Here is a 27953-nt window from a genome sequence, read left to right as displayed (position 1 = left end):
ATCACTATCAGTCCCAGAGGATCTGCCCTGCAGCACTAGTCACCTCTGATCATACACCACAATACCAATAGTGGCGTCACAAACTCTTTATTTTTTCCCTGTAAATATCCCCTTTTTATTGGATGCTCAGGGCCATCGGACTGGGTCATTGCCGCTGTGACACTGCCCCTTTAAGAAGCGGCCCGGTACCGAGTACCTCACGGCACTTCTTAAGAACAGTCTTGGAACAAAAGGTGCATTTACTCTGCACAATTATTCTGAACAAACGTTCCGTAGAAATCTTGTTTTACAATAATCGTCTAGCAAACGTGTTGCAGTTCGATGGTTGTTTAACGTTGTGCTTCACGCAGTATAAATGAACCCTTAAATGTTAACCCTTTAATGTACCACTCCAGCATTTTTTTAAATTTTATCTAAGGTCCCTGACCCTACTCTTATCTTCCCCTGCCATCATCTTCACTGCACGGTTGGTCCAGTGTTTCATGGAGCAAGCCAAAGGTTACAACTCAACACAAGCCTGAAAGCCTTCTTGTGGCTCTCACAGACTTGCATTGAGAGCTTGTGACTTTACATCTGACTTCCGGACAGTCAGAAGTTGCCATCACAAGATGGCGCCGCGGGACTGGAGCCATGCTGAAATAAGGTGAAGACGCCAAAAGGTGAGTATAAGACAAGGTGTAGAGACCTTACAGCAGAAGCACCACACCAGAGCTGAAAAACAAGACGCTAGAGAGGTGCTTTAAGGATTCTAATCTTACAGGGTATATTCACACACATGGAAAACATAAAACACATTTGCTGCAGAATCCATCTATGTATTACAAAGTGAAAAATCCACAGTGACAATCTGTAAAATAAATCTGACCACTATTAGTGTTATGTGGAAAGGAAAGTGTATGTCTCAGCCCCAGCCCTGCCAATAAATGCCTATTTTTCCACAGGGTTTAAGTGAATCACACCCCTGTCTGTCCCAGGGTGGAGCAAATTTACCAGGCCTGCATCTGAAAATTTGGGAAAGATGTAAAAATGTATATAAATTGACATGCAGCACATATAAAATATGCAGCGTATCTGCACAGTGTAAACTTAGCCATAAATTGGGGAAATAAGGCTTGGATAAGCCTCTACTATAGGTAGGATGTGACTTCTATTGTTAGGAATAGACCTCTGGTCACTGATCTTCTGTAAACTGATCCTGGGAATGAACAGGCAGCAGAAATGTATCTCATAAACAGTTTTTCCTGTGCAGTGGTTCACTTCAAGTGAATAGGCCTAGATGCAATTCCCTGGATGGTAGGGTAGCTGGGCCCTTTTCTATCAGCTAAGTTTAATCAGGAAGGGAGTCAATATCAATGTAAGCAATGAGGCTACACTAACAGAGTTTACTAATTTACCAAGAATTCATGTAAAAAAATTAATTTATATTAACAATTTACAAGCTAATTACTAATGATAGAAGACTTATAGGTGAATTGTGTAATTTGCCGCTTCCACACATTAATGTTTTGCATCCCGACTGAGACCGCAATGCACAGACTAGCCATGGGACTCCTGACCTGAACTTGGCTGCCTCATACAGTATATGTATTGCAACTTATATCCCTAAGGAAAAATGGATTTTTGAAACTGGCCTAAACAGGAGTTTTCCAATAGCTGCTAAAATGCAAAATATACTGAACATTGAACCATGACCTAAGATATTCTTATTTGCATTGATTAATTGCATTTTTTTCTAGTAAAAAAATCTATAGTTAAACACATAATGGCACATGGTGGGCATGGCAACTTTTGTGAGGATTCTCATAGTCTTCTCTATAGGACTTAAAAGACTAGGGGAAAAAAATTTACATACAAAATTACAATATAGTTAATAGAACAGCAAAAATGTTTTATTGCTTGTGCAAAATATGATGTAGAGTAGATAAATTGCACTCATATGTGGGCCAAGCAGACAGCAGAAAATATAGAGATTGCACATGAGAGTTCAAGATCTAATTATCTAAAGCAGATTATTTTCCTAAAAGCAATAGGTTTGTAGTAAATGGTCCAAGCTTAAAGTGGTGGTCACGGTCCATCTGATATATGGCTTTAACAACCTAATGGACACATGTCTGCACATTGCCAGCCTTTATTATTTGCCAGAGCAGCTTTGTTCAAAGCCCTAGCATTTTCTCGGCTAGCTTATTCCTAAACACTGGGTAGCGTGTCTCCAGGGCAAATACAATGGCTCATTACATGGAATTGAGAAGTGGTCAGCAGCTGCACACAATTAACTCAGCTTGAGCCTGGTCTTCGAGCAACATTTTCTACTATGTCTATAATTATATCCAAGATGTTCCTTTGAATGATTGTATATCAGAAGTCATTTTCTGCTTAAACACTCTATGTGCCGAATCTCCTGGATAATTATTTATTTGGATGTAATAGCTATGTTTTAAAATGTGCCAAATTTCTTCTCCATGAAGCTCCCTGAGGGGCGTATCTTTAAAGGGGCTAAGTTTTCAAGGGCAAGGGCTGGAGAATATGATAACATAATTAAAGAAGCATTGTTTTCCCCACTTTTCTAGTATTGCAGCTCTGGTGGGCCAGTGAATGACTGCAGTGGTCAAATATGGAATATGGCATGTCATAGATGCAGTCTAGTGCACAAAGTCCAGCAAAGCGTAAGAAAGCAGCAGTAGTGACAAGGGGAGATTGAACGGGTAAGTTATGCTTGATATTATTGTATCACATATTTTACCTCTCGACCAATTTTTTGGACAACCTGGAAAACTTTTTTTAAATAGTTAAGCTGCTAGACATCGTGTGATTCTGTGTGTGCAGGTCCTGGGATTAAATTCAGGCAGTGCTCACTCTGGGCAAGCGAGAGGTGTCAATCAAGCTAAGTGTGGCATATTGATTGAGGGCTAGAACAGTATACTGAGCCCTTGGCCTCACTATCAGTGCCCCAATGAACCCCTATTTTCATATGAAATAAAACCATTTTTCTTTCCAACTGAAAAAGTAAAATCTATACTGCAAGTTTCATAGTGGCTATAGGGGCTAAGTCCCCTATTCGACTGTATAAGCAGTTTGGATCAAGTTTTGGGGTTGACAGACTCTCTTCAAGGTATACTACCACATCTAATAAATCACCAGGAAGACTATAGTGTGGTAGTATAGATAGAACTTAAATGTTCTCACCTAAAAGACTAAAACATTGCATAGTCCTAAATGTATTAGCTCTTTAGGATCTTATCATTCTTTAGGCTTAAAAAAATTGAAAAAAATATGAACTACTGATCTGTAAATTATAAATGATTTACCTCCAGTGTCCTTGACATCTTCAATGCGAGTTGCTGTTTTGCTGATATGACCATCACATTTGTGGGCTGACATTGAAATGTTTTCATGCAAAATTTCACCCTTTACCTAAAGTCAAAGGATTGAGAAAGAAAGAGTACTTAATTGTGGATGCAATCAAAGCATGAGGGTCGTAAGCCCAAGTAACTTTCCCATCATGTGTAAGACGAAACTTTACATTGATCAGTAGAGTTATATAACACCTTATTTTTGGATACAGTATCTTTATGGATGATTTTTTTTTAGGTTACATGCAACCAGAGATTGATATGCTCTATTCTTTTTGCATATGGAATGATCAAAACTGATCTTGATCTAAAACTGATCAATGATTTTTTTTTATCCCATGTATTATAAAATATACATTAGTAAGTTCTAGTCGGGCTACATGTTGAGTACTTGCTTTTTTCTAGTTTTAGTAGGAATATATTAATGCTTAATGCTAAGAACTTATATGGGGTCTAAAAGGAGACTGTTTCTCCTTGTGGAGAGTGCCAAGATGGTGTTAGGAGACTTATAGGACATGTAATGCTCCTCTGGGAATTTAAATATGCAAACAGTCTCTTCAGAGAAGAAAAGTACAAGAATTCTAATGCCACCAATTGAAGGTAACAATCCTACTAGTTAATCACAAACCTTTAGCAGGCCCTCATGACTTAGGATAAAAAACCAAAGCAAACGGAGTGTCTTGTTTGACCTTTTATCCTAAGTCATTAGGCAACTCCACGTTGAGCAAAAATATTGTAACTTTTTAAAGCTTTTACGACCCTTTTGTAGTATAAATGCTTTGATGAATCGGCCATCAAAATATTTGGCTGTCCACACACTCTTAACTATGTAGCAAAATAATGTGAATGTAATGAATAGTGCTGCCTTTTACTATTGCTAAAATCATATCTTTACTCATAAAATTATGGGGATTAGCCACAAAAATAAGTAATATTCTTCCAAGACCTCTTTCATATATCATTTTTTCTACGTATCATTTTTATGGATAGATCATGGATGCATTTCGATGAATGTGTATTTTCACCTGAATTTTAAAAAAAAAGATCATGCTCCTCAATGCAATTTATTGGCCCAGTGAAAAAAAAATGTATAGCACACAAATATCACTAATTTGCAGTCGTGATTTCTGTTTATTGGGTAGGAAAGCCAAGAAACTTTTATTTCTTTGTAACAGAAAAAATGAATGCAACAAGGATTATAAAATGGACACATGGACCAAAAATGGATCCAACACGCTAAAAACCCCCATCCTTTTTCATTTACAAAAAAGAAATGGTGTGTGAAACAGGCCTTACTATGAGACAAGAAAAACATTTCCTCAGAACATCTAATATATAAAGCTCAAGTGTGTGTATGTATGTATGTATGTATGTATGTATGTATGTATGTATGTATGTATGTATGTGAGTATGTCCGGGATTGGCATCCGCATCGTCGCTGCTACAGCTACAAAATTTGGCACAGTCACACATCTGGACCCCAAGAGTGTCCCAGGCTATGTTGTGAGGTGAAATTTTAACCCTGCGCATTCCAATTCACCAAACAATTTTGCCCCTATCTACATAATGGGGAAAAAGTGTGTGTGTATCAAGCCCCGCCCCTCATTATGATGTCATAATGGTTGCCATGGCGACGCTGATGTCATCATAGGTTGCAAGCCCCGCCACTCATTATGATGTCATAATGGTTGACTATGGGATGGAGGATGTGTGATGGGTATATGGGCACTGGACTATGGGATGGAGGATATGTATGACGGGTATAAGGGCATGGGACTATGGGATGGAGGATGTGGGATGGGTATATGGGCACTGGACTTTGGGATGGAGGATATGTATGATGGGTATATGGGCACGGGACTATGGGATGGCGGATATGTATGATGGGTATATGGGCAAGGGACTATGGGATGGAGGATATGTATGATGGGTATATGGGCATGGGACGATGAGATGAAGGATGTGTGATTGGTATATGGGCACTTGACTATGGGATGGTGAATATGTATGATGGGTATATGGGCATGGGTCTATGGGATGGAGGATGTGTGATGGGTATATGGGCATGGGACTATGGGATGGAGGATGTGTGATGGGTATATGGGCACTCTACTATGGGATGGAGGATATGTATGATGGGTATATGGGTACGGGCCTATGGGATCATGGATATGTATGATGGGTATATGGACACGGGACTATGGGATGGAGGATAATTATAATTTGCTATAACTAACCACAGTTAGTTACTATGCCCGGGCAGCGCCGGGCTCTTCAGCTAGTTTTTTAATAAAAAGGCAATCATTGGAATTGCAGGGCACAGAACAAGTCAGTGTTCAGTAGCCATAATCAATAATTCTCCCATGCAGAAGGAGCAGCACAAGGGGACGTACATTGTAGTGGGTTGTTAGCAGAGAGAAGTTATTGCGCAGGTAACACCAGAATCCTCTAGGGTCTGATGGCACACTATTTAATTCCTTGTCAGGCTCTGCCAGCATCTGCTGCTTCCATTTTTCTCATGTTCCTGATCTGCACACATCACACGCACATTGCAGAAGAGAATTAGTGGTGTGGTCTGTGAAAATCCAGTATGTAAAAGGAATGACAGAGTCCTCTTCAGCCAAACGCATGAATAATGGTTAGGTAGTCTAAGCATCACAGACCCCATCATATTTATAAATTGCAACAGATTTTGTCACTTAGGACCTGTCACCAAAGGTATAATTTTTGCCTTGCTTTTCTGGCCAGCAGTGATAAAGTGTTAAAGCACTGAATGAGACAGTTCTCTAACAAAAAGCATTTGACAAGATTGATCATTCATCTAAATAATAAAATAAAGCAATCTTTAAAGTGAGCACAGCTTATTCTTTATATATACATATAGCTACCGTATAGGTAACCTGTCAGCAGGTTTTCCCAATATGTGCTGAAGCCACGACCTTTATTTACTTTATTACTGCAGTCCGTTGAACTGTATCTGATGGATGTGGATAACACATCCTGTGTCATCTACAGATTGCCGCAAATGTTGATCTGCGCTGTTGGAGGGCAGGCCTTTGCAGGTGCACTTTTTTCTGCTCTGCTAAGAACAGAGTGTAATGCAGGCATCTCTGCACCCTCTTCCCCAGCAGAGATGCCACCGCTCTCACCATCACAGCCCCACACCTCTTTCTTCTTCTCCTGCTGTCCCTACTATGGCCCCGACGTCTCTGCACTCTGCCTTCCTCCCCCAGCAGAGACGTTGACATACCACTGTGGTCCCACGCCTCGTCCTCATCCTCCTGCGGCTGCCTGGGTCTGCGCATGCCTTGCAGATCCCCTGGCATTGTGCTTAGGGTGCACTGTCCTAAAGTGTCTCCAGCCAATGGCTGGGGAGCACTTGTTATTTAAGGCACCTCCATCAGGTGGGAGGTGCCTGTGCCATGTTATAAGTTTGTTCATAACACTCTTGTTCATTCTCAGGTCTCAGTGCTCGTATTCTTGCCATGCCTGCATGCCTGTCTATCAGCTATTCCCGCCTGCCTGTCTATCAGCCGTACCCATCTGTCTGTATATCAGACGAACCCGCCTGCCTATCAGCCGTGCCCACCTGCCTGATGATCAGCAGTGCCAGCCTGCCTGTCTGTCAGCCATGTTCGCCAGTGCTTGCCAAGGCTACCATCCCTAGCCGTTCCTACTTCCTGTCCATTGGAGGTCAGCTGCCTTCTACGCAAGATCAGTCCTTGCATAGCAACTGGTCTCACCTCCCTCGTTTCTCCTCAGATCATGATATCGTCAGCAGCCATGCATCTGAGGTCGGACTTGGTGAGGCACCTAGTCACGCACCTCCAAGCATTTCTCGGATCACGGCACAGTGATTCCACCACCCAGTTTGTTACAGTTTGCACAGGCCATTGAATCCGCTGGCTCCCAGGCTCCTCTCTCAGACCTGAACCTGTGCAGGACAAAATACTCTCCTACCTACGAACAGTAACCACAGTCACACTTCTCCAGGCTTCCTCTGATCAAGGCACAGTGGTTCCACTACCCAGTCCATTACACAGTGCAAATTCCTTGCCCAATTATGTACTAGCATCTCTTAATACAGAAGTGAAGTCGCTTCTGACATTATAGGACTTTGCTTTGCTCTTAGTAGGGCAGAGCATAAACAAACAGCAACTGCGCAAACCTGCATTTTAACTGCACAGATACAAGTTTGGGGCACTCTATGGATGACATAAGATGGATTATCCACATCAATAAAGCCAGCAGGATGTCAGATGCAGGGGTTGAAGAGGCATCGAGGAAAGAAAAAGACACCCATTGGACCCGACCACATTGTATGCCATAAATATTTAAGGTATTTTTTTACAGATACAGGGGGAGTCCAGGTCTTAAGGCCCTTTTACATTTAGCGATGCACCAGCGATCCGACCAGCGATCCGACCCGGTCAGGATCGCTGGTGCATCGCTAAATGATCGCTAGTGAGCTTTCACACAGAAAGATCTCACAGCGATGCAGCAGCGACGCAGTGCACGATACTCACCTTTCACACACAGCGATGAAGACGTCCTCCCGCCCGCCTCCACGCGTCGCTCGTCGTCACAGCAGGAAGCCCAGCAGGAAGCTGACGAAGAGAAATGGAGCCGGACATTCTCGCGCGATCAGCGATAACCAGCGGGGGAGCCGGTCGGAGGTAAGTATCACACATAGCAATATTGCTAGCGATATCGCTATAACGTCACAAAATCGGTGACGTGCTAGCGATATCGCTATGTGTAAAATTGAGGCTTGCAAGAGATGTCAAAAGCAATAATAAAGGATTTTGGGGATATGTCAAAAGTAAAAGAAAAGTCAAAGATGCTATAGGATTTTTACAGGATGAAAATGATGAAATGGTAAGACAGGATGTTGAGAAGGCTGAACTTTTAAATTCCTATTTTGCATCTGTTTTCTCTCAGAAAGGAAATGCAACATCAACTGTTATTCACTGTCCTATTAAGGGAATAGAAGAATCCAGGATATCTATAAACAGAAAGATAGTGAGGAAACACTTAGCTAACCTAAATGAATTCAAGTCTCCAGGTCCAGATGAATTACACCCCAGAGTACTGAAGGAGATAGCAGAAGAAATTTTTGAACCCCTCTCCATAATCTTTGAAAATTCTTGGAGAACAGGAGAAGTGCCAGAAGACTGGAGAAGAGCAAATGTTGTTCCTATCTTCAAAAAGGGGAAGAAGGTGGACCCAGGCAACTATAGGCCGGTGAGTCTGACTTCTATACCAGGAAAGATCTTTGAACAAATTATTAAACAACATGTATGTCAATACCTGGATAAGAATGAAGTGATTAAACAGAGTCAGCATGGGTTTCTAACTAATAAGTCATGTCAGACTAACTTAATTTCCTTCTATGACGGTATCACTGATTGGGTGGATCAAGGAAATGCTGTAGATATAGTATATCTTGACTTCAGCAAAGCATTTGACAAAGTCTCTCATACAATCCTTATTGAAAAAATGACTAAGTATGGAATGGACAAGGCAACTGTTAGGTGGATTCATAACTGGCTTAGTGATCGGACCCAAAGAGTGGTCGTAAATGGCTGCACATCCAGTTGGAAGAATGTCTCAAGTGGGGTACCACAGGGCTCTGTCCTGGGCCCTGTATTGTTCAACATCTTTATCAACGATTTAGATGAAGGAATTGAGGGTAAACTGATTAAATTTGCTGATGACACAAAGCTAGGAGGGATAGCTAATACTAGAGAAGAGAGAGAGAGGATTCAAAAAGATTTAAATAAACTGGATAAGTGGGCAGCAACTAACAGAATGGTTTTTAACAGGGAGAAATGCAAAGTACTACATCTGGGCAATAAAAATGAAAAAAGCATATATAGAATGGGAGGAATAGGGCTAAGTGACAGCACATGTGAAAAAGACTTGGGTATACTAATAGATCACAGACTGAATACGAGTCAACAGTGTGATGCAGCAGCAAAAAAGGCAAATGCAATTCTAGGATGTATTAACAGAAGCATACAGTCTAGATCACGTGAAGTCATTATTTCCCTCTACTCCTCTTTGGTCAGACCTCATCTGGAATATTGTGTCCAGTTTTGGGCACCACATTTTAAAAAAGACATCAACAAACTGGAGCAAGTTCAGAAAAGAGCGACCAGAATGGTGACCGGTCTGCAAACCCTGTCTTATGAGGAAAGGTTGCAGGATTTGGGAATGTTTAGTTTGCAAAAGAGAAGACTGAGAGGAGACTTAATAGCTGTCTACAAATATCTAAAGGGCTGTCACATTGTAGAAGGATCAACTTTATTCTCATTTTCACAAGAAAAGACTAGAAGCAATGGGATGAAACTGAATGGGAGGAGACACAGATTAGATATTAGAAAAAACTTTTTGACAGTTAGAGTGATCAATGAGTGGAACAGGCTGCCACGAGAAGTGATGAGTTCTCCTTCAATGGAAGTCTTCAAACAGAGGCTGGACAGACATCTGACTGGGATGATTTAGCGAATCCTGCTTTGAGCAGGGGGTTGGACCAGATGGCCCAGGAGGTCCCTTCCAACTCTACGATTCTATGATTCTATGATTCTATGATTCTATGAAAATCCCCTTTAGATACAGGTTGATGGACTGCAATAATAGAGCAGATAACGGTGGTGGTTTAAGTATATAGTGGAGCAACCTTTAAAGGGAACCAGTCAGTAAATTTATGCTGACTAAACCAAAGGCGGCATGAATCAGAGCCTGGATGCATGATAGCAGCATGATATACTTGATATACTTTTCTCTGAAACATAAGACTAGTTTGGCCGGGCTCCCAGTTTCTCCCTACATTGGTCTACAGGTCTCTCCCATATGTGTATATAAGCAAAAAAAAAGCAATTTCACAATTGTTTTTTCTGTTTTGTTTTTGCAATGTTCATTGTGGTGTAAAAATTACCTATATATACAGTTAGATCCAGAAATATTTGTACAGTGACCAAATCTTTGTGATTTGGGCTCTGCATGCCACTATTTATTTAAAATGAAACTGAGATTCAATTGAAATGTAGACTTCTAGGATTAATGAAAGGGTTTGAACAAAAATATCCTGTGAAACGTTTAGGTATTGCAACCATTTTTCATTTCAGGGGCTCAAAACTAAAGATAAGCGAATATGTTTGGTTCCCTCCTTATTCGGCAAACTATAACACTTACCGAATAAGCTGCAGAGGGAATCTGGATTTGTGGATCAATCCTGCTGATCAGCTGAACATCTCCACAGCTGCATGTGTCATGGCTGTTTCACTGTCACAGCACATGCATGGAGAGCCCAACAAACAGGCTCTCCATGCATGTGTTGTGACAGTAAAACAGCCGCAACACATGCAGCTGCTGCACGGACAGCTGATCAGCAGAATTGATCGAGGTATACGGGTTGCCTCTGCAGCTTATTCATTACGCGCTGTAGCTTGCGGAATAAGGAGGGAGACGAACATATTAGCTCATCTCTACTCAAAACTAATAGGACAAATGAACTTTAACATAAATAAGATGTTCATTTTTAATATTGTAGAGAATCCTTTGCAGGCAATGACTTCCTTAAGTCTGGAAGCCATGGACATATACGGTATATATAAAATACCAAACTGTTGATTTGTCCACTCCTAACATTTCTATTATCTCTATGATGGATCTCTTCTTTTTTTCAGCTTAAGGATGGTCTGTTTCTCGTCCACTGAATGCTCCTTCTTCAGCATGTTTTGGGTTCATAGCAACAGCTTCCAAATTCAAAAGCAAAACCAGGAATCAGCTCCAGACTTTTTACCTGCTTAATTGATGATGGATTATTGAGAAAATTGCCCAATACTTTTGGTTTCTTTAAAAAGAGGCAGCTGCATATAAACGAGCTGTAATTCCTCAACTCTTACTCCAATTAGAATGTGAACACCCTCAAGTTAATGCTGTGAGTCTGAACTTTCAGCCCTTATTGATTATATAACATTGTCTTGAACATGTTTTGGCAAACCACTAAAATGCGAAATACTTGTCTCACTGTCCAAATATTTCTGAACCTAACTGTATACACAGGTATATGTATGGTATTGTCATAAATGTACTGACCTGGAAAATCACAATGTACAATGTAAAACCAAAATACAAAAAACAACCATCATGATGGTTATAGGGGCGATGGGAGTGTGGAATTGTGTGGCCTTTGAATCACACAATTTTAGTTCTGCAATCACAGTTTGACAGCAGCAGTTAAGAGATTAACATAGATTGTAAAAGCTCAGCTCCAACAGCTGCTGTTGCAGGCATGTGCTGCCTGAATAACACAGATGATGACAATGATGAAAGCTTCTAAATGTGCATCAAAGAAGGAGATCTGCCATATGACGTAACAGTACTTAACATTTCTTGAAGATATCAATGCCTTCACGACGTAGAAATTTTCTGTTTCTGCATTTATGTGACTAAAGTGCAATTCTGACATTGTTTTTGGGGACTAGTTTTTACGGCATACATTATGAGGTAAACATGACTTTGAAATATGATTCTGCTCATCAGTTCGATTACATTCATACTAAACATGTCCATTTTTTTATTATTTTAGTGGTGAAAAAAAATCAGAAGTTTGGCAAAAAAAATTGGGCTGTGTTGCCATTTTCCGAAACTCGTAACGTTTTAATTTTTGGGTCGACGGAGATGTATGATAGGTGTTTTGTGGGGCGAGATTAAGTTTTTATTGATACCATTTTCGGATAGATATGACATTTTGATCGCTTGTTATAGAGTTTTTTTGTGATATTCTAGAGACAAAAAAACCCATAATTTTAGTGTTTTTGAATTTTTTTCCATTTACGCTGTTAACTGATCAGGTTACTTATTATTATACTATGATAGATTGGACTTTTCTTTTCACATTTTTTTTATTATCGTTATTTTTAATGAAGGAAAAGCGGGGTGATTTGAACTTTAATTTTTTTTCATATTTTTTAAAACGTTTTAAAATTTTCACTGTATTTATTAGTCCCCCTTGAACATTTGATCATGAATACCACAGTATTGCTGCATATATTAAAAATCACAATCTCCTTTGAAGCCCACCCGCAGGCAGGGTTTCAAGGGCAGTTCGTAATGACAAGCACGGATGTCTTCAACAGACCCTCAGCTGTCATAGCAACCCATCAGTGACTTGCAATCATGTCAGGGATGCACTGATGAATGCATATAATAATGTCCCCCCTTGCTGGCAAGCTGTCAATTCAGCTGTTAAAATTTGACAGCGATATTTACCAGGTTAATCGGGGCTGGCGCTATGTGTCACCATTGGTTGCTGGAAGCAAGGCCTGGCTGTGAGACACAGCCATTAACTACCAGGTAAGGAGCGGGATCACCTCATGTACCTGTGTGGTGAATGACTGTAGGGGGGGTGAGAAAAAAATACATTTCAAAATGTTGTTACAATTAAAAGTGCTTTCCTAGGAAAAAATGAGTTTCAACACCTTATATAAATGAAATATTAAAAGAGCATTGAATAATTTCTCCATAGAAAAGAAAAGGAGATAAGCACATGTTAATGATCATGGTGGATATCGATAAAGATATGGTTTCTTTCTTCAAAAAGGCCTATACTTTAGCGCTAATCAATTATATGGTATATAAGAAAGGAATATCTCATGAAGCTATAGTGAATGAGATCAAATTGATCCTCATTGCCCGAGGGACTAATCGAATTTCCTTATATGATATAGCTAGTGTTTATGGTGCCTAATTTTATCTGCAGCACCCAACAACTTGGTAGCCACGTGCAGGGAGTTTGAGTTGTCCCTAGTAGAGATGAGCGACTTTGCCTTTTTTCGGGTCGAGTCGGGTTCCGTGAAAAAGTCGGGTCGAACGAAATCGGCCGATTATCGTGAAAAGTCAAAGGCCGACTGAAACACGAAACCCAATGCAAGTCAATGGGGAAGCAAAGTCGGCAGGGAGTGGAGGACAGGAAACACACCTACAATGCCCTTTTGAATGCCAAAAACATCAATTCTGATTACTGAAGCTTTTCAACCTTAATTTACTTCATAATACTAGTTATGCACTGCAAAATGGGGGTTATTTGGCTAAATTTGTGGGGGGGTAGGGCTGGCTCCAGGTTTTCATGTGCCCTGGGCCAAAGAGCGCCCCTTTAACACATACCACAACTCATGATGCTCCGATAACACAGAGAAATAGCTGCATAGTACAATGAAAAATACTTCACTTTTTACATCTCATGACTGATATCCATTTTTAATAGCTCCAAAAACGGACAGTATATTACTCCATACAGTATTATGGCCTCCGCATAGTGCGCTATACAGAGTAATGAGGCCCATATATTTCTCCATACAGAATCATTGGTCTCATATAATGTTTGAAACAGTATATGATGAGCTCCACATAATGCTACAGTATATGTTGGTCCCCATGGATGAAGCTGCACTGTTTTATGGGCCCAAATAATGCTCCATACATAATGGGCCCCATTTCTAATGCTCTAGTGTATAATGTGCCCTGTAAATGCTGCTCCAGTGTCTGATGTCCACCTTTGGAATGCTCCAGTGTATGGTGGGCCCCATATATCATTCTCCAGAGTATAGTGCTCCCCAAAAATTGCTGTCCCAACATTGAAAACAATTAAATAAGTCTCCTCGCTATGGAATCCCTGTACTAGCCTGGACTCGTCCCCATCGTCCATCTCACTGCACTTGGCTGTTTAGGCAGAGGGCGTACAGACGCGATGTCATTGCGCTCTCTGATCAGACTATCACTGTCAGGAAACACGGAAGACGTCATGACGGTGGAGCAGGGAGTGGTAAGTATTTCAACTATGCAAATGCGGTGATCCTGAGCAAGCAGGGGGGCCCACTCGTTGGCGACGGCAGTGGCACAGGGCCCCTCTAATAGTACGGCGGTGTGTGGCGGTGTGTCTGACGGCGGGTGGGGTGGCGGCAGAGACACTTTTGCGTACTATGAGGGGCCCTGTGCCAGTGCCGTTGCCCATGAGTGTGCCCCCCCACCTGCTCAAGGAACCTGCACTTTCATCTGCACCTTCCTCTTTGTCACCGTGTAAGGTGGTATAGTATGCGGGAAGGGGAACCTGAGTTTCCTCTGGGTCAGATTCTGGCTGTGTAGAGTGTGAGGGGAATGTAGTGGTCTGGGTCAATGTACCAGCAGAATCATCTAGCAGTGGCTGGGTATCAGTGCACTTGTGGCGTCCCCAGGAGTATGGTCGCCACAGTAGCATTACCTTCCTCCTAGGGAGTGTGATGTCATGCTTGGGAGCAACGAAGGATTTCTCTAGCAGTTAAACCAACACACAACACATTTCCCACTCCATGCCAGCAGGGAGACCTCTGAACATGACTGCTGAGGAGCTGCTCTCTGTGTTTGGGAGGAAATAAGTTAGGCCATTCTGTGCAGGGAAGGGGAAGTGTGTGGACGTGAGAAGGGGAGCTGGAGGATGAGCAGAGTTAATGCTCACTCCTAGCTGGAGCGCATAGTTCGGATTCCGGTCTCCGAGTTTGTAGGGACACTGATGTTCCTGCAGCAGAATCCGGAGGAAGTAGCAGCTGTAAATGCTCTGTACCCAACTGAGGCTCGGAGGCCCCAGCATCGACGTGTGTGAGCCAAAAGGAAAAGGCTACGGCTGCAAGCCATACGAGAAAGTTCCAAAAGAGAGTCAACAGGGGGAACTTCATTGAACTCAGCACTGCGAGTACCTCAGATAAGCGCTAGAACAGAGGCCACACTACCTATCTGCAGAGAGAGAAATCCAAATTGACTTCCAGGCTGACCAACTCCTTCTCCATCTGTACTCTGGGTCCTGGACAGCACCTACCAAGTATAGGTAAAGGAACTGCATGACTGTGTCTGTCATTTTTCTCCTGCACCTGGCGCACGACTCAGCTACATCCTGCACTGCACACCATCTCCCAACTCTTTCATCTGCCCTGCGACTACGGCCCTACCTGTGCAGGGCTTCTACATCTTAGCTGCACCACAACATCTGTCCCACAGAAGCGACACTGCAGCGCTGGTCAATCTAATCAGAAACCAGAGGTGGCATAATGTATCATTCATCCATAAACATAATTCACCCCTTTGCACGGATGCCCAGGGCCACGGAATGGGTCACCACCACCGTGACACATCCCTGTGAGACACCGGCCCGGTGGCCACCCACACTCCATGTCAGATTCATCTTGGACTGGGGTATTCACGATTTGACTTGATAACCCAGGCATGGTATGATAGAAAGAGCTACATGGACTAATGTGAAGTGTGGCCTGTTGCCTCATTCAGTTTGGGTGGGGGTGCAGGACACAAGGAAAGGGGTTCTTCCTGACCAGGAGTCAGCACTTGACCACTCAGTGCTTGCATTTTTTGAAACTTCAGAAGAGGCGGGCATATTTGATGGAGTCTGTTTTGGCAATGTAAGCCAAAAGCAGTTCCTCATGCTCCGCCTTTAAAAGCGGTTAACCTACTCCCAGAAATGGTACCATTCCAGGCATTCTGGAGCCAGACCATGACGCAGGTGCAACACCTCCTGCCTTAGCTGCTATTGTGCTTTTGCCACTACCAGCAGATGCACCACCACCATCATCACCAGCTGGACCCCCCACGCCCACATCTGCGGCATCTTCCACCAAACTTCAAAATTTTGCACAAAATAACATCAAATATATGGCACTGCATCAGAAATGTACAGCTCTATTCAGTCAAAGGATAATTGTCAATCTCCATATATATTCCATCAGTCACACAGACGCTCACAGGCTCAGTATGGATTAGACAAGAATAAAAAAGTAGACAAAATGTACAGTATCATCAGATAGCAGGTATATATAGCATAGTTTAAATATTAACAATGTACGTCTATAGATCAGGAGTAGTGTTGAGCCACCACGCTAGTGTTTTGGTTCGTCACACAGGAGGCAAGTTCATCGAATGTTCGTCGAACCCCATTGAAAACAATGGCAGGCAAACACAAACACATACAAACACATAGAAAACAATTACAAAACACCTTAACCCTCCGTCAGGAACAATGGATCTGACAGGCGCAGCTCTTCTACTTTCATTTCTCCCTTCTCACCAGATTTTCAGGAAACCCCCTCCCTCTAGATAGTCTCCTGGCTCTAGCTGCTGTGTGAAAGCTGATACCACAGTTGGTCTGCAGAGCTTCAGGAAGGAAGATATAGCTGTGCTGGCTTCTCAGGCTCATTGGTCCCGAACACATCACACTTTATAAGGTTGGTATGTAATGTTTTTAGTCATTACTATTGTTTATTTAGCTTGTTTTATGAATGGATAGAGAAAGGTTTGTGGATATTTCATATAAATAAGGCAGATTTTCTTACAAATGAAAGTGTACTTCTCAGGAGTTTTGAAATTTGTGTATATCAAAGTTATTACTTTTATGTTGAGTAAATGGGTTTGTTTTGCACCTGATAATGTGTAGTCTCTTTTATTACATCCCTATGAAGGTCTATGATCACTTTTAGATCACTGAAATTGAGAAAATTCGATATTCTAGGCATTTTCCTAGCCTAGGCTTGACAGGCACAGTGTTCCATTACGAGTTAGTGCGAATATTGGTCCTGACGGAGGGTTAAAAGGTGTCCCAAAGCAGAGAAAATGCTCAGAAGACAAAAATAACATATGGAAAAGGGCAACTACTAGAGTTGAGCGACTTTTGTTTTTTTAGGGTCGCGTTTCGTTTCGTGAAACCCGACTTTTCCAAAAGTCGGGTCGAGCAAGATCGTCCGATTATAGGGAAAAGTCGGGGTCGTCCCGAAACACGAAACCCAATGTAAGTCAATGGGGAATAAAAGTCGGCAGTGAGAGGAGGACAGGAAACACACCTACAGTGCCCATTTGAATGCCAAAAGCATCAATTCTTCTTTCTTAAGCTTGTCAACCTTAATTAACTTCATAATACAAGTTACGCACTGAAAAATGGGGGTTATTTGGCTACAAACTGTGGGGGGGAGGGCTGGCTCCAGGTTTTCATGTGCCCTGGGCGAAAGAGCGCCCCTTTAACACATACCACAACTCATCATGCTCCGATACGGCAGAGAAATAGCGGTATAGTCCAATGAAAAATACCTCACTTTTTACATCTCATGACGAGGCCCATCTATTTCTCCATACAGAATCATTGGTCCCATATAATGTTTGAAACAGTATATGATGAGCTCCACATAATGCTACAGTATATGTTGGTCCCCATGGATGAAGCTCCACTGTCTTATGGGCCCAAATAATGCTCCAAACATAATGGGCCCCATTTCTAATGCTCTAGTGTATAATGGGCCCTGTAAATGCTGCTCCAGTGTCTGATGTCCACCTTTGGAATGTTCCAGTGTATGGTGGGCCCCATCTATCATTCTCCAGAGTATAGTGCTCCCCAAAAATTGCTGTCCCAACATTGAAAACAATCAAATAAGTCTCCTCGCTAGGGAATCCCTGTACTTGTCTGGACAGGTGCTGTAGCTTGCTTAACAGCTCGCCAGCCGTTCTCACGCCCAGTATGGATTACACGTGATTGCACAAAGGTGAGAAAGGGTACCGTATCCCCAGATAACATGTATGGATAGCGTACACATTCAAAATATATGTCTCAGGAGGCAGGCTCAGACGGTGTTAGGCCCAGTATGGATTGCACGTGATTGCACAAAGGTTAGAAAGGGTACCGTATCCCGGATAACATGTATGGATAGCGTACACATTCAAAATATATGTCTATACAGCATGAGGCAGGCTCAGACGGTGTTAGGCCCAGTATGGATTGCACGTGATTGCACAAAGGTTAGAAAGGGTACCGTATCCCTGGATAACATGTATGGATAGCGTACACATTCAAAATATATGTCTATACAGCATGAGGCAGGCTCAGACGGTGTTAGGCCCAGTATGGATTGCACAAAGGTTAGAAAGGGTACCGTATCCCTGGATAACATGTATGGATAGCGTACACATTCAAAATATATGTCTATACAGCATGAGGCAGGCTCAGACGGTGTTAGGCCCAGTATGGATTGCACGTGATTGCACAAAGGTTAGAAAGGGTACCGTATCCCTGGATAACATGTATGGATAGCATACACATTCAAAATATATGTCTCAGGAGGCAGGCTCAGACGGTGTTAGGCCCAGTATGGATTGCACGTGATTGCACAAAGGTTAGAAAGGGTACCGTATCCCCGGATAACATGTATGGATAGTGTACACATTCAAAATATATGTCTCAGGAGGCAGGCTCAGACGGTGTTAGGCCCAGTATGGATTGCACGTGATTGCACAAAGGTTAGAAAGGGTACCGTATCCCTGGATAACATGTATGGATAGCGTACACATTCAAAATATATGTCTCAGGAGGCAGGCTCAGACGGTGTCAGGCACAGTATGGATTTGACGGCCCAGATTACACAGCGGAGGAGCAGGGAGAGGTAAATATTGCAAATGCTGGGGCCCTGCCCAAGCAAGGGGGGCCCACTCGTGGGCGTCGGTACTGGCACTGGGCCCCTCATAGTACAGCGGTGTGTCTGACGGCGGGTGTCCACCACCACCGTCAGAGACACTTGATTGCACTATGAGGGACCCTGTGCCAGTGCCCGCGCCCAAGAGTCGGCCTACCCACCTGTCCAGGGCAACAGCACTCGCACGGTGTCGTGCGGTAGGTGGTGACCCCGGCCATGGGGGGGGAGGCAGCACAGTTAGGGAGTTTTAGAAAGTGGAATATGTTGATGTTGGACATTCAGCTGATGCAAAAGGCGAAATAGGTGAAGTACCAGGAAGAGGTGGACCAAAGCAAGCCATTTTTCTGTCACCCTATGTGTCATCAGGGGAAGGTGGGACAAAATCCTTGGAAACCCATGCGTGGTTCATTTTAATGAAGGTTAGATCATCCACATTTTGGGTTGACAGACGGGTCCTTTTTTCTGTCAGGATTGATCCAGCTGCACTGAAGACTCTTTCCGATAGCACACTTGCAGCTGGGCAAGCGAGCTCCTGTAAGGCATATTGGGCCAATTCAGGCCAGGTGTCCAGTTTAGCGGCCCAATAGTCAAAGGGGAATGACCTGTGTGGGAGAACATCGATATGGGAGGAAAAGTAGTTTGTTACCATAGTTGACAACTGCTGTCTCCTGTCACTTTCCATCGATGCAGTATTACCAGTTGTGTGAGCGGTATTTGAAAAATCAGTCCACAACATTGTCATGAAACCCCTGTCTCCAACGCCACTTCTGCTGTGTGCACCACGAACACCTCTGCCAAGCTGACCCCGGCCCGTACGGCTCGTGTGAGAACCATCACCGCTGCTGTGTGCTGGGAATGCCTCAAGCAACCGATTTACCAGAGTTGCTTGTTTATTAGCCAATATTAGGTCAAGGTTCTCCTGTGGCATGATGTTTTGTAATTTGCCTTTATAGCGTGGATCCAGGATACTGGCCAACCAGTAGTCGTCATCGTTCATCATTTTGGCAATGCGGGGGTCCCTTTTTAGGATCCGCAAGGCATAATCTGACATGTGGGCCAATGTTCCCGGTGTCAATGATGCACTGCGAGTGCTGGGTGGAGGAGCACTTTCTGGCAAATCCACATCCCTCCAGTCATGCACAAACCCTGTACCAGACCTTGCCACGCCAACATTTTCACTTGCCCCACGAGATGCATCCTCCTCCCCTAAGTAATCATCCCCATCATCCTCCTCCTCCTCCTCTTCTTCCTCCACCTCGTCCAGGAGAGGTCCCTGAGCAGACAATGGCTGAATGTCATCAAGGATTCCTTCCTCCTCTTCCTCCTCATCAACATTGGCTGCAGACGCCTGCTCCTTAAGGTGCGTCAAAGTTTGCATGAGCAGACGCATAAGTGGGATGCTCATGCTTAGGATGGCGTCGTCTGCGCTTACCAGCCGTGTGCATTCCTCAAAACACTGAAGGACTTTACAAAGGTCTTTCAGCTTCGACCACTGCACACCTGTCAACTCCATGTCTGCTCTCAAAGTGCCTGGCCGTGTATCCTCCCACAAATGCATTATGGCCTGCCTCTGCTCGCACAGCCGCTCCACCATGTGCAGGGTGGAGTTCCACCTTGTTGCAATGTCGATAATGAGGCGGTGGTTGGGAAGGTGGAGCAATCGCTGCAGCTTCTGCATACGAACGGAGTGTACAGGCGACCGGCGGATGTGCGCGCACAGTCTTCGCACCTTCTGGAGCAGGGCTGTTAACTCCGGATAATTTTTGAGGAAGCACTGCACCACCAGGTTCAAGGTGTGAGCCAAGCAAGGTATGTGGCTGAGTTTTGAAAGGGCTATGGCTGCCACAAAATTACGGCCGTTATCACTAACTACCTTGCCTGCCTCAAGATGTACACTGCCCAGCCGTGACTCAGTTTGTCGCTTCAAGTACTCGGCCAGCACCTCGGCGGTGTGTCTGTCGCCCAAACACATCATCTGCAACACAGCCTGCTGACGCTTTCCACTAGCTGCTCGATAGGGGGACACATCGTGTGCAACAGTGGCAGCTGCAGATGGAGTGCTCGTACGACTGCGCTCTGTGGATGAGCTTTCGCTTCTGGAGGAGGTGGAGGAGGAGGAGGGTCGAACGCCTACAGCCAACTGTTTCCTATACCGTGGGCTAGGCAGCACTGTCCCACCACCGCTGTCCCCTGTGGACCCTGCATCCACCACATTAACCCAGTGCGCAGTGATGGACACGTAACGGCCCTGGCCATGCCGACTGGACCATGCATCAGTTGTGAGGTGCACCTTTCCGCGCACTGACTGCTTGAGTGCATGGACAATGCGGTCTTTCACATGATGGTGGAGGGCTGGGATGGCTTTGCGAGAGAAGAAGTGGCGACTGGGTAGGTCATAGCGTAGTACTGCATAGGCCATGAGTTCGCGGAAAGCTGTGCTTTCCACCAACCGAAAGGGCATCATCTCAAACGAGTTTGGCAATGTGGGCGTTCAAACCCAGTGTACGCGGATGAGAGACTGAGTACTTTCTTGACCTACTCATAGTGTCTGGGAGGGTGAGCTGGACTTGAGAGCTGCATATGGTGGAAGTAGCGGTGGACAGGGCGGACTGAGAGAGGGTTGATGATGGTGATGGAGTTGGTGTTCTTTCTGATGGCCTAGAATCAGTATTTCGTTGATATAACAGTGGGATTCCCTGACTGCTGTGGTCTTGCAACGACACCTCAACATTTGCTGCTGTGCTAACCGGTGGGCTTACAGTGGGGGAAACAATGTAGCGTTGCTGACTACCTTCGTTGTGATCAGTTGCACATGTGGCACTTGAGGTTTGGTGTTGTGTCCACGCTTGCAAGTGCATGCTGGTTAAATGTCTAAGCATGCAACTGGTATTCAAATTTTTCAGATTTTTCCCTCGGCTAAAGGTCTTTGCGCACTTCTTACAGATAACCTTGGCCTGATCATGAGGATTTTGTTCAAAAAAGTGCCACACTGCACTCTTCCTACTTTGGCAGACATTTTGCGGCCTAGCACGCTGTGATCTTTTGACCCTCTGGACAAGCTGTCCAGCAACTCTTTTGATGTTTGGAACCTGTCTTTGGAGTGCTCCGCGCCTGCCAGATAACAGCTGTTGCGATGTCGATGTCTGCTGTGGATGCTCCTCATCTGAGCTATTGGAAGCAGCACCCTCTTCCCCCAATGGATGCCAATCTGGGTCAACAACTGGGTCATCCACCACCTCCTCTTCTATGTCATGTGCACCTTCCTCTGTGTCACCGTGTATGGTGGTATAGTGTGCGGGAAGGGGCACCTGAGTCTCATCAGGGTCAGAATCTGGCTCTGTGCACTGCGAGGACAATGTAGTGCTCTGAGTGAATGTACCAGCAGAATCATCCATCAGCGGCTGTGCATCAGTGCACTCCATGTCAGATTCATCTTGGCCTGGGTAATTCACCATTTGACTTGATAATCCAGGCATGGTATGTGAAAACAGCTCCATGGAGTAATCAGTAGTATGGCCTGCGTCATCCTTCAATCTTGGTTGGGGTGAAGGACACAAGGAAAGGTGTGGTTCATGAACATGAGCCTCCAATGACGACTCAGTGCTTTTACTTTTTACAACTGAAGAAGAGGAGGCGATAGAGCTGGAGGCTGAGTCAGCAATGTAAGACAAAACTTTTTCCTGATGCTCTGACTTTAAAAGCGGTTTGCCAACTCCTAGAAAACTAAGCGTTCGAGGCCTTATGTAGCCAGACGATGATGCAGGGTCAGCACCTCCTGCATTCGGTCCTATTTTGCTCTTGCCACTACCATCAGATCCACCACCAACACCATCATTACCAGCTGCCAACCCCCGCCCAATTCCACGACCTCTTCCACCAGCCTTCCTCATTTTTGGTAGAAATGTAGACAAAATCCAACAAACTATATAGTAATGTAAAACAAGATACAAGGTGTCTATAGGACAGGGGAGATTTTGAATTTCTGCACACACTTGTGGACAGTGGACACTTTTGGATTGTGTGAGGCCCACTGATATCTGAGCGCTATGTGACAGGCTCGATGGCACTGCTGTGACAAAAGTGACTAGAGGATAAGGGAGATTTTGAATATCTGCACACACTTTTGGACACTGGACACTTTTGGATTGTGTGAGGCCCACTGATATCTGAGCGCTATGTGACAGGCTCGATGGCACTGCTGTGACAAAAGTGACTAGAGGATAAGGGAGATTTTGAATATCTGCACACTCTTTTGGACACTGGACACTTTTGGATTGTGTGAGGCCCACTGATATCTGAGCGCTATGTGACAGGCTCGATGGCACTGCTGTGACAAAAGTGACTAGAGGATAAGGGAGATTTTGAATTTCTGCACACACTTGTGGACACTTTTGGATTGTGTGAGGCCCACTGATATCTGAGCGCTATGTGACAGGCTCGATGGCACTGCTGTGACAAAAGTGACTAGAGGATAAGGGAGATTTTGAATATCTGCACACACTTTTGGACACTGGACACTTTTGGATTGTGTGAGGCCCACTGATATCTGAGCGCTATGTGACAGGCTCGATGGCACTGCTGTGACAAAAGTGACTAGAGGATAAGGGAGATTTTGAATATCTGCACACACTTTTGGACACTGGACACTTTTGGATTGTGTGAGGCCCACTGATATCTGAGCGCTATGTGACAGGCTCGACGGCACTGCTGTGACAAAAGTGACTAGAGGATAAGGGAGATTTTGAATTTCTGCACACACTTGTGGACAGTGGACACTTTTGGATTGTGTGATGCCCACTGATATCTGAGCGCTATGTGACAGGCTCGATGGCACAGCTGTGACAAAAGTGACTAGAGGATAAGGGAGATTTTGAATTTCTGCACACACTTGTGGACAGTGGACACTTTTGGATTGTGTGAGGCCCACTGATATCTGAGCGCTATGTGACAGGCTCGATGGCACAGCTGTGACAAAAGTGACTAGAGGATAAGGGAGATTTTGAATTTCTGCACACACTTGTGGACACTTTTGGATTGTGTGAGGCCCACTGATATCTGAGCGCTATGTGACAGGCTCGATGGCACTGCTGTGACAAAAGTGACTAGAGGATAAGGGAGATTTTGAATATCTGCACACACTTTTGGACACGGGACACTTTTGGATTGTGTGAGGCCCACTGATATCTGAGCGCTATGTGACTGGCTCGATGGCACTGCTGTGACAAAAGTGACTAGAGGATAAGGGAGATTTTGAATATCTGCACACACTTTTGGACACTGGACACTTTTGGATTGTGTGAGGCCCACTGATATCTGAGCGCTATGTGACAGGCTCGATGGCACTGCTGTGACAAAAGTGACTAGAGGATAAGGGAGATTTTGAATATCTGCACACACTTTTGGACACTGGACACTTTTGGATTGCGTGAGGCCCACTGATATCTGAGCGCTATGTGACAGGCTCGACGGCACTGCTGTGACAAAAGTGACTAGAGGATAAGGGAGATTTTGAATTTCTGCACACACTTATGGACAGTGGACACTTTTGGATTGTGTGATGCCCACTGATATCTGAGCGCTATGTGACAGGCTCGATGGCACAGCTGTGACAAAAGTGACTAGAGGATAAGGGAGATTTTGAATTTCTGCACACACTTGTGGACAGTGGACACTTTTGGATTGTGTGAGGCCCACTGATATCTGAGCGCTATGTGACAGGCTCGATGGCACAGCTGTGACAAAAGTGACTAGAGGATAAGGGAGATTTTGAATATCTGCATACACTTTTGGACACTGGACACTTTTAGATTGTGTGAGGCCCACTGATATCTGAGCGCTATGTGACAGGCTCGATGGCACTGCTGTGACAAAAGTGACTAGAGGATAAGGGAGATTTTGAATTTCTGCACACACTTGTGGACACTGGACACTTTTGGATTGTGTGAGGCCCAATGAATATCTGAGCGCTATGTGACAGGCTCGATGGCACTGCTGTGACAAAAGTGACTAGAGGATAAGGGAGATTTTGAATATCTGCATACACTTTTGGACACTGGACACTTTTAGATTGTGTGAGGCCCACTGATATCTGAGCGCTATGTGACAGGCTCGATGGCACTGCTGTGACAAAAGTGACTAGAGGATAAGGGAGATTTTGAATATCTGCACACACTTTTGGACACTGGACACTTTTGGATTGTGTGAGGCCCACTGATATCTGAGCGCTATGTGACAGGCTCGATGGCACTGCTGTGACAAAAGTGACTAGAGGATAAGGGAGATTTTGAATATCTGCACACACTTTTGGACACTGGACACTTTTGGATTGTGTGAGGCCCACTGATATCTGAGCGCTATGTGACAGGCTCGATGGCACAGCTGTGACAAAAGTGACTAGAGGATAAGGGAGATTTTGAATATCTGCACACACTTTTGGACACTGGACACTTTTGGATTGTGTGAGGCCCACTGATATCTGAGCGCTATGTGACAGGCTCGATGGCACAGCTGTGACAAAAGTGACTAGAGGATAAGGGAGATTTTGAATTTCTGCACACACTTGTGGACAGTGGACACTTTTGGATTGTGTGAGGCCCACTGATATCTGAGCGCTATGTGACAGGCTCGATGGCACTGCTGTGACAAAAGTGACTAGAGGATAAGGGAGATTTTGAATATCTGCACACACTTTTGGACACTGGACACTTTTGGATTGTGTGAGGCCCACTGATATCTGAGCGCTATGTGACAGGCTCGATGGCACTGCTGTGACAAAAGTGACTAGAGGATAATGGAGATTTTGAATATCTGCACACACTTTTGGACACTGGACACTTTTGGATTGTGTGAGGCCCACTGATATCTGAGCGCTATGTGACAGGCTCGATGGCACAGCTGTGACAAAAGTGACTAGAGGATAAGGGAGATTTTGAATTTCTGCACACACTTGTGGACAGTGGACACTTTTGGATTGTGTGAGGCCCACTGATATCTGAGCGCTATGTGACAGGCTCGATGGCACAGCTGTGACAAAAGTGACTAGAGGATAAGGGAGATTTTGAATTTCTGCACACACTTGTGGACAGTGGACACTTTTGGATTGTGTGAGGCCCACTGATATCTGAGCGCTATGTGACAGGCTCGATGGCACAGCTGTGACAAAAGTGACTAGAGGATAAGGGAGATTTTGAATTTCTGCACACACTTGTGGACAGTGGACACTTTTGGATTGTGTGAGGCCCACTGATATCTGAGCGCTATGTGACAGGCTCGATGGCACAGCTGTGACAAAAGTGACTAGAGGATAAGGGAGATTTTGAATCTCTGCACACACTTTTGGACACTGGACACTTTTGGATTGTGTGAGGCCCAATGAATATCTGAGCGCTATGAGACAGGCTCGATGGCACAGCTGTGACAAAAGTGACTAGAGGATAAGGGAGATTGGATTGCTTTTAAAAAAGCAGTTTGCGGAGCAGTGGGTAAACAGCAATGCCAGCCTGTCAGGAAGCCTTAGAAGGCAGCCCAACAACCAACACCACTGATACACCACTATATAGCCTCCCCTTGCACTGCACACACAGTGACTGGTGTGTTGTGCAGGCCATATTGCTAGCAGTAGAAGCAGTTTTTTTTTCTTCTCAGCAGGACAAAAAAAAAAAATTGGGATTGCTTTTAAAAAAGCAGTTTGCGGAGCAGTGGGTAAACCGTAATGCCAGCCTGTCAGGAAGCCTTAAAAGGCAGCCCAACAACCAACACCACTGATACACCACTATATAGCCTCCCCTTGCACTGCACACACAGTGACTGGTGTGTTGTGCAGGCCAAATCGCTAGCAGCAGAAGCAGTTTTTTTGTCTTCTTCCCTGCCTAACGCTCTCCCTACAGAATCAGCAGCAACCTCTCCCTATACTAAGATCGGCAGAAGTAAGATGGCGGTCAGCGTGCACGCCCTTTTATACCCCCTGTGACGCCCACCAAAGCAATCCAATCACTTGCATGCCCTTCTGAAAGATGGTGGTGACCCGTGCCTATGTCATCACGTTGCCCACAGTGTCCGTGGATCCTGATTGGCTGAAAAAGAGCGCAAAACAAACTTTTGAAACGCGACTTTGGCGCGTAAGTCGCCGACCTCGTGGCCGACCTCATCCTAGGGTCGGGTTTCGTTTCATGAAACCCGACTTTGCCAAAAGTCGGCGACTTTTGAATTTTTTCGACCCGTTTCGCTCAACTCTAGCAACTACATTTAGAAAAGAGGTGGAGGAGTAAAAGGAGGAGGTGGAGGATACACAGATATAGGCTTGTCATTCCCTTATGAAGTCAAGAAAGGCTGGAAAAAAAAATCTAAAATACCAACCAAAAAAAAAAAATTCTGAAATCGAACATGATCATATACCGTCGGACTTCCCACCAATAAATTATGCCAACTGGCAATCGGGCGGCGTTATTCCCACGAACCTCCAAACAGCGTCCATGAAGGCAAAGTGTTTGCTTTCCAGGGGCAGTATGATTGCAAAGCTGAACCTTAAAGGAATGTCCAAAAGGGCACCACCAGGAGTGGAGCCTGCGGCTTAATTGGACTCCACCCGGGAAACCACAACCATGCCACCTCAAGAAAAGATGCACATATTGAAAGCTTTGTCGATTGTGTGTGTGGTGTGGTATGTCCGTTTGTAGTTGTGCTAGCAATTTGGCAGCTTTATTCCGTTAACGAACGAGACTCCGGCATGTCCCCGCGGTACGCGTCAAGCTTACTAGAGGGATACGAGAGGCTCTGGCACTATCACGGTCTATCATGGCATTACATGTCCGGGGCTGCATGTGCGCTACACTGAAAGGACCAGCTTTTGTTGTTTACAGGTGCAGATAACCAGCAGAACACCGTTAGTGATGGGGATCTGTGATTCCAATTATTCCCCGCGAACGATGATTTCCCAGTAAGTGCAGGTCAACCGCAATTCCTGAATTAGGCCTAACCGGCATTCTTGAAAAAATGCAAAAAATTACGTGTCCAAATCACAGTTGCTGTAGCTTGCTTAACAGCTCGGCAGCCTTCTCAGGCCCAGTATGGATTCGACAAGATTCTAGAAGGTTGATAAAGGGTA

At 44.5% G+C, this 27953-nt stretch overlaps 1 protein-coding gene across 1 annotated transcript in view; it reads right to left on the bottom strand.

Annotated features, from left to right (window-relative positions):
• Positions 1–27953, bottom strand: part of LOC141086031 (uncharacterized) — a 971752-nt gene that overhangs the window by 373435 nt on the left and 570364 nt on the right. Inside the window, exon 78 of the mRNA XM_073571764.1 lies at positions 3306–3411. Within this exon, the coding sequence (XP_073427865.1) occupies positions 3306–3411 (106 nt within the window). The remainder of the gene's footprint in view (positions 1–3305; positions 3412–27953) is intronic.

This window comes from Dendrobates tinctorius, unplaced genomic scaffold, assembly GCF_039654945.1.
Source record: "Dendrobates tinctorius isolate UK_male_01 unplaced genomic scaffold, ASM3965494v1 ptg000007l, whole genome shotgun sequence".
Lineage (NCBI taxonomy): Eukaryota > Metazoa > Chordata > Amphibia > Anura > Dendrobatidae > Dendrobates > Dendrobates tinctorius.
The sequence above is the reverse complement of the archived record's forward strand: the minus strand, read 5'-3'. Positions and strand labels throughout refer to the sequence as shown.